Source organism: Heteronotia binoei, chromosome 5, assembly GCF_032191835.1.
Source record: "Heteronotia binoei isolate CCM8104 ecotype False Entrance Well chromosome 5, APGP_CSIRO_Hbin_v1, whole genome shotgun sequence".
NCBI lineage: Eukaryota > Metazoa > Chordata > Lepidosauria > Squamata > Gekkonidae > Heteronotia > Heteronotia binoei.
The window spans coordinates 59013719-59028413 of record NC_083227.1 but is presented as its reverse complement, the minus strand read 5'-3'; the positions used below and the strand labels follow the sequence as shown (position 1 = coordinate 59028413).

Genomic DNA, 14695 nt, shown 5'->3' with positions numbered 1-14695 from the left:
CAGTTGCAACTCAGTAGGGCTTAATATTAGGCTACAAGTCATCAGACAAGCCACTTTTTGGTTACTGCTTTCAGTTTCCCCACTTGTAGAATGTGAATACTCCTTTTTTAACCTTTACAGAGTCGCTCTGAGGACAAACCAGATTGGAACATTTATAAGTATAGCTAATGTTCTTTGCAAACACAGCAGAGTAGAATTAAGTTCATTAAAATTAACCACAATGAAAGGTCTTTTCCTGCTTTCCTTGCACGCCTTCTGTAAGCACGTTACAACTCCTTGTTGTAGTAGTAATAATAATATTTATTATTTATAAGGTGCCTAATAGTTGGGTGCTCTACAAAAAGTATCATTAAGAAAAGATGATCCCTGCCCTCAGGCTTTCTGTCAAAAAATGAACTTCCTCATGCACATTATGTGCTGGGATTTCCAAGGGGCGGGGGATTGACTTCAGTGTCAGGCCTGCTTCTGTGCCTCTCAACACAGAAATAAGTGTTGTTGCCTACTAATGTCAGCAGCTGTGAAAGGCACAGGTATAGACGCTTGCTGGAAAGTTGGCCGTACTGAATGGTGGGAAAACATCTTCACATTGAGAAGGCAATGGAACCCTTGGGTAGATATATAGGCTGCTTACAGACTGGGTCGACTCAGAGATGCCTCTGAAGTCGACCAAAAAAATCTGCAGACCACAACATCTGCCAGCCATCCTCCTCCCGTCCTCACCCCGTCCTCCAGGCTCCTTTGACCAGCTCAAAAAGCTACCACTTCCAAAGTGGTAGCAAATATTTGAGCTAGCTGTCAGTTGCCTCCCCGCCATCTGGACGGGGAAGGGCGCAAGCAAGGCGACTTGGCAGTCTGGAGCTGTCCCAAGCTGTTTCAGGGTTTGTTTGTTTTTTTTTTAAAGGAAACCAATCAGAGTGCTGGTGCACACGAGCACTTGTCCCACAAGGAGAAAAAAGGGGAATCTGGCTTCTAGGGCGCTTTCTCATGTGGAGGCACCCAGCCGCCTCGTGGACGGGATGGGGCCACGTCTCCAGGGACCGTCTGGAGGCTTCAGGATGGCTCTTTTTGAGCCGTCCCGATTCGGGATGCCTCCCAGCCGCCCCAGAGTGCCCGTCTGTTCTCAGCCACCCAGTCCCACTTGGGTCTTGTTTACTCTGAGGCTCTTTGCTCTTTTAGGGAGACTGAACAATAGGTATCTGTCTCCTGGATTCTTTCTGTCTTTAGAATGGGTTTATCTGTGCATAAAAAAGTGTCTTGAATAAATTTGGAGAAGTGGTGTAAGGATATTTTAAATAATTGTGTGCACTTTTTGTTTTAAATAAACTCCCTAGATTAACTTCAGTTCAAACTGTTTTCTTTGGCCTAGGCAGGCCTTAGTGAGAAGTTAAGTCTGTAAAGCATAACTTCACTGTTTGCAGAGAAATTTTCTTCCCCCTGCCCCCCTTCCTAAATGCTGAATTTGAATAGTCAGTTCAAAAGCTTCATTTAACTCAGTTGACTGCTCTGGTTTAGTCAAAGCCTGAAGGCTTCCACTAGTTGTCAACACTTGTAGTGAATTTGCTCCCCTGCCCTTCCTTTTTCTATATTTATATATGCTGTGTGTGAGAACAAGGATTATGTGGCTTGCAAGTCGCAACCCATTCTGTCCCAAATGAGTCTGTCATACAAGCAATACTCTGCCTCAGCCAGCCAATTATTTTTATTGTCAAAGTGTTTGCCTAGTTGTCCCCAAGATTCTGTTTGAGACCGAGAAGAGGTCTTTTCCTTCCTCTGAGCTTTCCTTGCTTTTCTCATTGTGTAGGGCGGAGTTAATAAGTGAAATAGGAGGGCCCCATCTATTTGAACACCGCATCTTCTTATGTATTTATTGCTTTTCTCCTGCAGCGAAGCTCAGCAGTGGAGAAAGGATATTACGCGTGTGAAGCTGCCTTATACTGAACCAGGCCCTTGACATCAAGGTTACTGTTGTACCTGGCAGCAGCTTTCCAAAGTCTCCAGTTGGAGGGTCTTACACATCCTCTGCTAACTTATTCTTTTTGCTGGAGATGCTGGGGGTTGAACCTAGAACCTTCTGCATACAAAGCCCTCTCCCAGCAGGCCATAGACCCCTCCCGTGACCCTCTAAACCTTCTGCTGGTCTTACTGTGTATAATGCTACAGTTCTAAATTTGTTAGAGGCATTATGAAAAAGGCAGACATTACATGTTCCGGTCCTATTGTTCTCAAGAGGAGGAGGACCACTTGAAATTTGCTAAGCTCCTGGTTTGTTTATTGATGTCCTGAAGGTTTCAAAAATTAACTTTTTAAAAAAAACACCTTGGGAACAAAATTATAAGAGAAGTCATGTAGGTTAGTACTATTTTGTAGATGTAAAATATTATAGCACAAGTTAATTATACCTTCAGATTTATTGGTAAGAAACATCACAAGCTGTTCTTACACACCCATCCACTGGACTCTGGTTTCAGACTTTCTAATTTTTTTCCCACAGTTCCTCTATTATTAAGTTTGCTTGGTGAGGTTCATTGTATAGTACATCAGTTAAGCTGTCCAAAAGAGGGCAATTGGGTAGTGACAAGACACGCTCATGTGTAATGTGAAAGAAATGAATGTGGTGATGCATGAAGTGTAATCTGTGCAGCAACACATCAGAGACACCAGTAGGTAATTCAGCAGTCGTGGCATTGATTGATAGGTTTCACAGTAGAGTATAACTATTGGTTCCTACAACATTAGGAAGGAGCATATTTAAAGGAAGGGGGCGATGTACCCATCAAACCACCAGATATTGGACAAACATAAACAAATGGTATTTCAATCAGTACGTAGCTAGCAGCAAAAAGAGTAAATGGTGATTTACCCTCCCCTGTCTTCATTTCACTTCTTAGTATTGAGTCTCTATGGGAAGAGAAGAAACAAGGTAACTTGAGAATTCAGGCAGGTCAGAATACAACACTTTTTTTTTAACACAGAGATCTGATGGCTTAAAACTGATGTCATTATGAGGTTTAAATCAACTTTCTGCTTGCTTGAACATGGTCACCTGGGTATGGAGGTACAAGGACAAGAAAAGGTTGAGCTCGTCCAGTTGTCTTTGAGCCAGTGAATACCTGGGGTTGTGAAATCGAGTTCCACATGCAGCAATCTGTCAACTGTCCCCACAACATACATTTTTTAAGCTACTGCCTGCATTTTCTTTTATAATGAAGAAGAAACTTCTCCTAGGAGAAAGAACTTCAGCAGAGAGTGCCAGTTTGTAATAATAATTGGCAATGAATGCTTTATATTATAGGCACCTTTTTCTTAACTGGCAACTGTTGTGAGGTACATAAAGAACCTTTACAAACTGAAAGTATGGATGTGTTTTTAAAAGACATCCTGTTAAAGCAATTTTTGCCTCATAATTTAGATGTCAAGTGATATTGGTGGCGCTGACAAAAGCAGCAACAGTTTACATGACTTCCCCCCCTTCCCCCGGTTTTAAAATCTATACATTGAAACACTTCCCCTCAGCATTTTAAATGGCTTGTTTATTCTCTTATGCAGAATAGCACATCCTGTTTTATAATATTCTTTGTAATCTTGCTTGTTTTCCTATTCAAATGCATCGATAATCTACACATTACATCTGCACATCGACATGGCAATAAATCAAGCCCCGTTTTTAAAGCAGTAAAAAGAACTAGAGTTAAGTATCCAGAACAAGCTACAAAATTTAGACCAAAGGAGAAAATTTTGTTTCTGGCAGGTAATAAACAAAGATGTCCTGAGCATGATGTGACCAGAACTTGCTATCAAGCAAACATTGTTAAGATTGGCATATTTATTGCGCTTCTTTCTGTGCTTGCAGAAATAAGAGAGTTCTCAGTTCACACTTGCCAGATAGTTGGCACAAACACTAATAATTATGAGAACAATTTTAGAAGCCAGATTTTTTTAAAAAAAATTCTCTGTTAAAGGGGAAATTACATGGCTTTCAAGTGTTTGTGGTTTGGGAATGATTTTATTATTATCCCTACCATTGAAAGTCTGCCATTAGTTAAGGATCAGCACACTTCATAAACTTTTCCAGTATATTAACCAGTAACTAACTTCTTGTACAGGTTTCTTAGTTGTCAGATAAAGCTATCCTTGAGAGCTTACTTTTTTTTTTTAATAAGCAAGTTTGCTTGCTAAAAATGTATGTAATAGAAATTATTTTTGAGACACATATGTCACTTAGGTTCTTGTGACCTCATAATTGGATTCTGTTGCCTAATTGCATCTGACCTGTAATCCTAATGCCTATGCTCTGCCCCAGCTGCTATTAAATACAAATTCATCTGCCTTTATATCAAAATTGTGGGCTTTGTTCCCATTATGTTGTACAGAGACAGCTGTCATTAACATTAGCAGCCAATTGCTCTTCCGTATGAAGTTCAAACCAACCCTGCTGTAGGTGTTGCGACTTGTTAATTCATCCTTTGTTCTTGATATACTGAGAGGCTGTTTGCAATATTTAAAATCCTTTTTTTATCTGCAAAACTAGTAAAAAAATCAGGCTACAGTTTATCATTGTCTCATTAAAGAGTACAGTGATGCATCTGGAGAGCTCATAATGGCTAATAAGAAATGATAATAGCAGGAGTCTTCTGTTCATGTCGGTTTGTCCCCCAAAATAAAAATGGTGTTGACTTGTGATCTAGTATCAATACGTTATCATCAACAGACAAGTCCATTCACTATTGTTTCAACTGAGTAAACAGTGGTGAAAGGGTCAGTCATATTCACAGGTAATTGTTAGTGTGGAGACAGGTCTGTCAAACATGTTAGCTAAAAATACATCCCATACTGTCACTTTGCAAGGTGTTTGAAAATAATAGCTTGGTTGCAGCTAAACAGGACACCGGATTGTGTAGTGACCTTTCTCTTTGTTTAAATTGCTTTAGAAGTTTAATTTCAGAGGACATGTAATAATTGAATATATGTAAAAACTATATGTTCATATGGGATGAAACCCATCAAAACACAATGGGAATTTTGATTTTTTTTTCCCTATAAAAGGAGAAAGAAACAGTTTTACAGAAAACAGATATATTCTAAGGCAATCTGATCGCTTAATGTATAAATTAAAGCTTCTTTTAGAGTATATACTAATTGCATACACACAAAGCATTTTTGCATTTTTTTTTTGTCAGCCCACTAGCAAAGACCAACTGTTTTTGTTAATGCTACTCTCAGAAAGGCGGGGAAGGTTATTGGTCTGTCGTGCAATAATTTACTCCTCTTTGATATGCAAACGATCCACGGTGAATATAAAAAAAATCCTATCAGACTCATTTCACAGTTCTTAACCACTTAGATTCTCTGGAGTCTATCGCCTCATTAGACCAGTGCTCTCCAAAGCTAGCATAATTAAAATCTTTAACAGTTTAGCAAAGTAAAGATGTTTGGCTGATCACGTTGAGATGATTATCTACCCATTGTATTCTAAATGACAAAAATAAATTAAATTTAGACCTTGGCATTTTTTATTATGTGTTTCAAATGAATATAATGCATACTGCCTTTATTTTAATGCCTTAAGGTTTGGTAAGACTTGGCTGGCTCAGGCGTGGATATATATTTTGAAAATGGCAGATTCTAATGGAATACAGCTGCTTGAAGCTAAACAGTTGGATCCATTGGCCCCTGCATTTCCAGGTCTCCAAAAGACATCAATTTCTTGATTTTTTTTGTTTTAAATGACTGATTTTTTTCTTTGTACCTGTAATATCCATGCTAGCCTTCAATGATGATATGCAACTAAAGTGGCCTCTGGTCCACAATTGTTGATGCTAGAATAAAAATGGGTTCATCATTAAGTTGCCACAAGCTGCTTGTTTTAATGTGGAAGCTCATCAACATATGGCCTCGGTGATCAGCCATTTTGAGCTGTCTTTAACACTGATTTCTGTTTGGAAATGTGGTCAACTGAGCTGAGAACCTGAGAATCTCCTAAAAGTTGACTATCCATTTTTATCATGTTAAACAACCTTTTTGTTTTAAAAAAAAGATTATTTGATGTTTTCATTTCATTTTGAATGGCTCATTAGCACTGATCAAGAAATGACAGTAATAATAATAGTGTTACTTGTATAGAAACTTGCAGGTTTTTTCACTAGACACATCCATCAATTAAGCAAGCAGTACTAGAAACCAAAATTAATGAGAAAGATAGGTGTGTTAATGAAATAATCATAGTATAATCAATTTGACTGTTAAAATTCTAAAAGCGTTTCATGAAGACAATGTGAATTCATAATTTACATCTAAAAGTGATTAATAAAAACTGTATTTAATAACAAAGCTATTTATCATCATTTACAACTTAAGCGCAAAATTAGTCATATTGTGGTTCATGTTGTCATAATAACACAGATGAATAAATTTATTTTGAAGACCTTCTTTGCCTCTATAAAGAGGTTAGAATTTATTGACTTTCTTTCAGAAAAGGAAATACAATTTATTTAGGTTTGCCTGTCCTCAGACTTCAGCTAGAAATCATTTTACAATATGAATCTTACATGAAATACCTCAAGTGATACTTCCCTTTCAAAGACCCTATCAGTTTGAGATGGGTTGTGTTAACCTTTTTTCTTCAACCCTAGCATCATGTGGCATAAAGTTGTCATTTGGGATACCAAAATAGTGCAACATAAAACATGAAGTAAAACAGAAGATATATTAAGGCCTGGATAGAATTGATTATAAAAAGCCTTTGAGGATATACAAAAAGTTGTATAATGTCAGACTTTTTATCATCTTAGATGTTAAGTCAAATTTATTGTTATCCCCACTTGCATTGCTTCTTGTGCAGCCAGTTTCTGGGCACTATAATATACACGGAGAGAAGTACTAGATGTTGCACAAGATCCTGCATAAGTAGAACTGTTTCAAATCCGTTTCTACTAGCGCATTTATTGTTTCAAGCCATTGTGTCTGCAAACACGATGACCAGAATTTGCGCCCCCCCCCCCAAAGTAAAGCTGTGATTAAGCACATTGGGGTGTTTACATGACTGTGTACCTAAACGGCCGGAAAATATTGTATATAATGTTAATTTATTAGCATTGTTAGTATTGTCATGTTTTAGTTTATATGTGTATATACGTCTGTGGAAGAGATTATGTATACCCTAGTATTAGTTTGGTGACTTCTAATACTGTGTTTTGTTTACTGACTTTGATTTGAATCGCTGCTAGAAGATGGCTAACTTAGTAGTTAAATTTATTTAATTATCCATTCGTCTTTCAGGCATGATACCAAGTGAACTGCAGCAACTCTGGAAAGAGGTGACAGGTTCTCACCCAGCAGAGGAGGCTGCAAGCAACAACCACAGTAGTTTGGATCTATCAACGACGTGTATCTCTTCCTCGACATCTTCTAAGACCCCCTTAATAATAAACCCACATGCCTCAACCAATGGACAGCTATCAATCCACACTCCTAAAAGAGAAAGGTACGTGCTGTTGCCATTTATTTCTGTCCAAAGTGGTGGTATTTGCATGAAGGGTCCCCCCCCAATTGCTTGTTTTGTAGAGATCCTAGTTTTTCATGAGTTAGACAGCAGGAATGACCAAGGGTGGAGTGTGGGAACAGTAGTGCTTGTTATAAAAGTACTTTGTTCTGGCTTAATTTCACACTCACCTTACACCGCGCTCACGTTTGCCTTCTCAGTGCGGCTTCCTTCCATTTTCACACTATCTGCCCCGGGCCTGCAGCAAACATCAGCGTTTTTGCACAGCAAACAGAAATGGGTTTATAGCGGTATCTGTTTGCTGCGCGAAAACTGACGCTTGCTGCAGCCCCGTGGCAGATAGTGTGAAATCAGAAGGAAGCCACGCTGAGAAGACGAACGTGAGAGTGGCGTAAAATGAGTGTGAAATCAGTCATAAACTTTGCTACCAATATCCCAAGGTAATACAGAACATTGACTGAATGTGAACCCTTTTAAAAAATTGCTAAAATCTATTATGTTTCTGACCTTGTCTTCCATGTTTTTGTCCTCATAAGCATCATTCATGTGTACAGATATGGCTTAATCCGTGGTCTTGGATTAACAGTGCCCTGTTGAAGTAAATGTTTGTGAATGTGCTGTAAATTCCTATGATTATGATGTGGACTGCCATAGCATCTGTGATTTGGCATTGCTTTTGACCATGTGAACTTGCATCCAATTGTGGCTGCTAATTTCTCCTTCAAGGGAGGGAGATTTTTGCTGTCTTCAGTACAGACTTCCAACTTCTCTCTCTTGTGGAGGGTCCACTATCCCCATGGGGCTGCATCTGGAGGAGGGAGATGGAGAAGTTCCACTCTGCTGACAGAAGGGTTTTAGTGAGAAACCTAGCCAAGTGTATAAACTAGACCCTTAACTTTGATAGTGTCATTGCATAAATTTTATTTAATTCTCACCCCCATCATTCTGCGAGCTCTCTGGTTCTCTATTTTCACCTAGCAAGCAATGTCTTCAAAGACATACTTTGTGCTTGGGTGTGTGAAATGTTTTCCTTTTTATTCGTTTTGTGTATGTCTCTCTGGTGCATTGAGCACAAAGTTGTTATCAAAGATATATGCATAAAGGGTAGTTTTTAACAACAAGATTGGCTAAAAATACTTAAATGGTGCAGGGTATTGGAAATAGACTTTATATTTTCACTGTACTTTCTATGTTCATCTAGAGAAAAAAATAATTGGAAGCTTAGCTAGATTTCCATTCGTTTGGTTTTTTACGTCATTTTCAGTAATTGTATGTTTCTGCATTGGCCAGCTCATGTTCTGATATCCAGAATTAACAGGTACTGGTTCACTGCTACATCCTAACCTTCCTACATTTTGCATCCATATTCCTTAGGGACATAAGAGGTGTTCCACTGGATCAGAATAGCAATCTAATCCAGTATCCTGTTTCATGCAATGGCCAGCCAGGTGCCCTGGAGGGCCAACAAATGAGGCGTAGTGTCCGAGGCCTTCTTTAATGCTGTTTCCTAGCACTGGTATTCAGAGATTTACTACCTTGGAACATGCAGATTCCCTTCAGACATTATGGCTAGTAGCCACTGATAGACTTTTGCTCTGACTGTGCTCCCCTTTCTAGTGGCCATCACTGTATCCATTAGCAGTGACATAATAGGTCAGTGTAGATTTAAAATGCATTTTGTGAATATCACTTGAAGTATATTCATCGAACTTTAGAAATGATGGATCACTGCCTGAGTCTTTTGCATTCATCTTGTTACCTCTTCCCTCTTTTTCCAAAATCTGGGCTTAATATTGGGATTGATATAGTGACCAATTTCGCACTAGATCTTTAATCCTGGTTTAGCCCTGTCCCCAAACTGACATTCTACACTAGAATCAAAAAAACCAACTATGATTTTAGTGTAGAATGTCAGTTTGGGGACAGGGCTAAACCAGGATTAAAGGTCTAGTGCAAAACTGATCTAATGTCTCCCTACTTGTGACTAAACTGTGATTTTTTTTGGTTATTGCAGCAGGCTGGGTGTGAAGCAGTGTTTGTAAGGGCTTCTAGGTACTTCCTTGTTCTTCTTTCTTAAAGGCAGCATCTGGACTCACTTTTGATGCATGCACATGCATGGCTTCCTGAGGCCTGCACAGTGCCTCAGGAGCTGCCACCATCACTGGGTCTCCCAAGGCCTCCACAACACTCTGGGAGCTGACAATGACACTGAGTCCCTCCTGCAAAGAGAGACTCTCCAGGAAATGAGGCAATGATCTCCCCACCCACTCCCTTGTGAAGCTTGAAATAGCCTCTATCCCAGAGCTGCCCTACTACCTGGGAGGAAGAGAGTGTCAAGTGGCAGCTCCAGGGTCAAGAGGATGTCCAGGGTGTGGCCCACAGGCGAGGCGAGATGCACAGCTATGGAGGATGAGATGTACTAAAATCTAGCTCTGCAGGCTGCCTAGCAGAAGAGGAGCCACACTGCCCTGAGGGGTTGGAAAGACAGCAAGGGTGGGGGGGGGGAGTGAATTCCAAGGGGTGGTAGTGGGTGGGGAGACAACAAGGATCGGGGGAGTGAATGCCAGGATTTGGGGGGTGGGTGGGAAATCAGCAAGGGGGAGTGAGTGAATGCCAAGGATAGGGGAGTAGAAGAGAGCTATTGGTACAGGGAGAAAGAAGGAAGGAAGTTGAGATAAAGGGAATGGGAGAAATGGGGGGGTAGGTTATCAGAGAAGGGGATAGACTGACAGAGAAGGAATGGTGGAAAAGAGATAGGGATATATTGACAGAGAAGGGAAAGGGGAGAAAGGAGAGGGAAGACAGATAGAGGAAGAAGGAAGGAAGCAAAGTGGGGGGAAGGGATTCACCTTCTCCACCAGGGCTTTTTTTGTAGCAGGAACACCTTTACATATTAGGCCACACACCTCTAAAGTAGCCAATCCTCCCAGAGCTTACGGTAGGCCCAGTACTAAGAGTCCTGTAAGCTCCAGGAGGACTGGCTACATCATTGGTGTGTGGTCTAATATGCAAAGGAGTTCCTGCTACAAAAAAAGCCCTGCTCTCTGCAATTCTACTTTTTATTTACAAATAAAATACGTGACCAACAGCTGCCTTCTTAATGTGCCTTGCCTCCCTCTAGCTTTCCCTAACCTTCCCCAGCCCTTCCGGAGCACTCACCCACAGCCTCTTTCTAGAGCCCATTGTATGTATTCTCATAACGGGCCATATTCCTGGTATGTATATAATACTTAAATTCCACCAAGTTCCAGAAATGTCTTGTCATGCAGCGAGGGGTGAGATAGGGGGTCTACTTTCAGAAAGTGTGGCCATAAGAAGTTTTGTTGGTTTGTACAGAGCTCACTCCCCAGCCCTTTCAAATTAATGCAATAATCTTTCAGAACAGGTCAACGAAGACACATTTATGCTTCTGTGCTGGGAAGAATCTCTCTGAAACTATATAGTCTAAAAAAAATAGGAAGGGAATTAAATTTGCTTATTACTATCACATGCTAATAATGGTGGGGTGCTTCTCCCCCCCCCCTTTCCTGGCCATAGTGTTTCCTAGTCAAGTGATTTGAAAGAATGTTGGTAAGGCAAGTGCATAAGCACATCTTGTGTCTTTCTTATAGTAAGAAAACAAAGCTGTCATGTATAGTTGTAAAATACATAAGAATGTTCTTAAAAATCGAGACATTATCATATATAGTGTCTGTTACTTATGCTGGGAGGACTTGGTCCTGGTTTTTGTTGGTGTACATTTTGTGCATGTCTGTCAAATGAAATATGTTTGTTGTAGCACCAGAAGACAGGGTTTCTGCGGAGGATGAGATGCACTAAAAACTACCATGGCTTCTTCCAAATCACAGCAGAGAGACTGAATTTATGATTTTGTCTCTCTCTCTCTGTGTTGCTCTTGTAGGCCTTCCTCTTACAAGCATCTTTATCCTACATTGGGCTCATTTGCTGGTAATGGATCTAGTATATATTAAATCCATATTACATGAGAGCAGGTTTGGTGTAGTGGTGGTTAACATGCTGGACTAGGATTTGCGATGCCTGGGTTGAACACCCACACTACCATGAAAGCTTACTGGGTGAAGCATACTCCTAGCCTGATATATCTCACAGAGTTGTTGTAAGGATAAAATGGGGAAGGGAGAACCATGTATGCTTCCTTGAATTTCTTGGAGGAAGGGAGGGATAGCAAACGTACTCGATAGACCAGGAATACCAAATGTGTTGCCTGCCAACACCTTTTCTGGCACCTGTCACGTGTTTTTAGGAAGTGGCAGGTCAAGTACAGCTTTTGCCCAGCAAGGCTTCTGACTGATACTGGAGATTTGATTGGATGTACAGATTTTTTAAATGTTACTTTGGCAGCAGCTGCCACCACAGCACAAGGATCTGTTCTGCATTACAGAAGTTAAGCCGTGGCTATCATTTTGTGGCTGGCTCTGCCTCCTGTGGCAGCAGTTTTGTTGCTGTGTCCATCATGCCATGTCAGAATTCCAAATGTGCCCAGGCTTGCCAGTCCCCAGGTCTGGGCAGGGGATCTCCTAGTTTTTGCTAGCTCCTCACCATCAGCCAGCTGTCCAGAGGGGGGAGGGCCCACCTCAACAGTGTGATGTGCATTTAAATCTTAGAATCATAAAATCATAGAGTTGGAAGGGACCTCCAGGGTCATCTAGTCCAACCCCCTGCACAATGCAGGAAACTCACAAATACCTCCCCCTAAATTCACAGGATCTTCATTGCTGTCAGATGGCCATCTAGCCTCTGTTTAAAAACCTCCGAAGGAGATCCCACCACCTCCCGAGGAAGCCTTTTCCACTGAGGAACCGCTCTAACGGTCAGGAAGATCTTCCTCATGTTGAGCCAGAAACTCTTTTGATTTAATTTCAACCCATTGGTTCTGGTCCTACCTTCTGGGGCCACAGAAAACAATTCCATACCATCCTCTATATGACAGCCCTTCAAGTACTTGAAGATGGTGTCTTGGCAGGACATTTTAGAAAAAGGTTGCAAACCATTGTGTTTGGGAATGTGTGTGTGCGCCTTTAAATCTCTGCAGAATGAAAGCTGCATGGGGGGACAAGCAAGCACAAGCCATGTGTTTCTTCCCAGTGAGTTTGTGAAGTGTGTGAGAGAGGAAGAGAGCACAATCTTTCTGTTTGTTTTGCATTTGTTTCTGAAGCCTTGTGTATAGTAAAATGGATAGTAAAGAGTTACTTAGAGCCTGATTATTGGATAGAAGAAAACTCCACGCCCTAGACTTGCTATCTCTCTTTGGTTTTTCTGTGTTAGTCTGAAGAAGTGGGTTGAAATAAATCCGATCATTACATTCAGCAGCTCCTGTGAGTAAAGCAATTTATACCATTGCCTGATGACCTCACAAAAGTGTGGGCTTGCAAGCTGTGTTTGGGAAAGGATTGTTTATTTTTGCTGCTGTGTGAGTTTGTGTGTGTGTCCCCCTTAATAAAGCCATGCTTGGAAATGCAACCAAAGCCTAACAAGGGACTTGGGAGGGTATGACAAATTACACTTTCATTTGGTGGAAGTGCTGCTGGGGAACCCTTTGAAGGCAAAAAAGAGGATGAGGAAATGAAGACTATTCAGGGGAACTGTACTGCTGTATTTTTATTTATTTATTTTGGGAAATGGGAGATTCTCCAGGCTTTACTTCCCGCCACCCCAGAGTCCCCAGTATTTCCTAAGTTGGGACTGGCAACCCTAAATGTGCCCACAGGCTAAAAAAGGTTGGGGACCCCTGCAACAGACCGTGTTTGTTTTAACATTGCCACTATCGCCACCAGCCCTTTCATTCTGGGCAAGCAGAATTTTGTGTATGCATTTATTTGCTGGGATAGGACAGTGGTCCTCAGTGTAGTGCCCATGGGCACCGTGGCTGCCATTTACACCTTTCTTGGTGCCTGCCAAAGCGCTTCTAGAAAGCAGGTGGGTCCAGATGGAGCTTTCTGAATTTCTGCTGTTTGTGATAAAATGCTGAGAGTGGCTTTATCTAAAGTATTTTACCTGTGGAAGTAGCAGAGAGATATTCTAAAAACAGAATGGGCCTTCCTTCTGACTAAATACAGTAGGTCAGCATAGCTAAAATGCTTGATGCAACTCACTAGAACTCCTGAAGTCAACAGATCTTTCCAATTTGAATATTTTTTTTCTAATTCAGGTTGGGATTTGATAATATTACATCAAATTTTGGTCACTTTTCAAAAGTCAGTTTATGTTCCTATCAGAATTTTGCCAGAATCTCTGTCTTATGTACACATCACATAAGCAATCAGCTCTTACCAGCCTTTCAGCACCAACTGTTGTTGTTAAAATAAACAGTGCTGAAAAGGTCTGGGATTGTGAGAGAAGGGTTCATAAAGCAAAGATGAAGTCATGAAAAGCCATCTCCCCCCCCCCCCCTTTTCCTTTTCTATAAGTTTGTTAGATGTATACAAAATGAGGACACATACTGCCAGAGGAGAGTTTCTTAGGTAGCTCGGGGGGGGGGGGGGGTTAGCAGGAGCACACAGGAACACAGTTCTGGCTAGCTTGGTGTCAGGGTTGCGGCCTAATATGCAAATGAGTTCCTACTGGGAACTGCTTGGGAAAAAACCTACACAAAACAATGGTAATGTCAGGGGTGTGGCCTAATATGCAAATGAGTCCGTGCTGGACTTTTTCTACAAAAAAAGCCCTGAGTAGCTCAACACACATACCTATTTTGTGTGTATGCAAGCAAATAGTTTCAACCAGTATATTGATTTTAAAAGGCATCCAGCTAAAACAAAGCTTCTGTCTTAAATGCTGAAGAGCTGCTGTCAGTGTTATGCATAACCTCTCTCCATTACATTTTATGGTTGGTTCCACCTCCTCTGACTGAAATTTTGTGGTTGCACCCACTAACCTCTGTCAGGCTCAAAAAGGATGGGGACCCCAGGATAGGAACTTGTATATTTTTGTATCATCCTTTTTACCAGAAGCTCAGGTAACATTTCCCATTCACATTCAAGCCATGCCCACATCCTCATAGAAACCCCCCTAAAATAGATGTGGCTGAGAGATAATGATTAGCACCATATCACCCAGTGACCTCCTTTAGCAGTAGTACATGTGTACTAGAAGAACTTTCTAGTAACTGTGTTTCAACAGATTGATGTATTTTGAGTTGTAAAGTGGTTTCTTTCTGATCAGACTGGTTCACCTAGT

At 40.9% G+C, this 14695-nt stretch overlaps 1 protein-coding gene across 9 annotated transcripts in view; it reads left to right on the top strand.

The window, feature by feature from the left end:
* The window catches only part of FOXP1 (forkhead box P1), a 743550-nt gene that overhangs the window by 600402 nt on the left and 128453 nt on the right, over positions 1–14695 (top strand). For all 9 annotated transcript variants that reach the window (XR_009555435.1, XM_060239546.1, XM_060239545.1 and 6 more), the window contains one exon: positions 7276–7480. Coding sequence is in view for 8 of the 9 variants with exons in the window: in XM_060239546.1 (XP_060095529.1) it covers positions 7276–7480 (205 nt within the window). In the remaining variant the exon portion in view is untranslated. The remainder of the gene's footprint in view (positions 1–7275; positions 7481–14695) is intronic.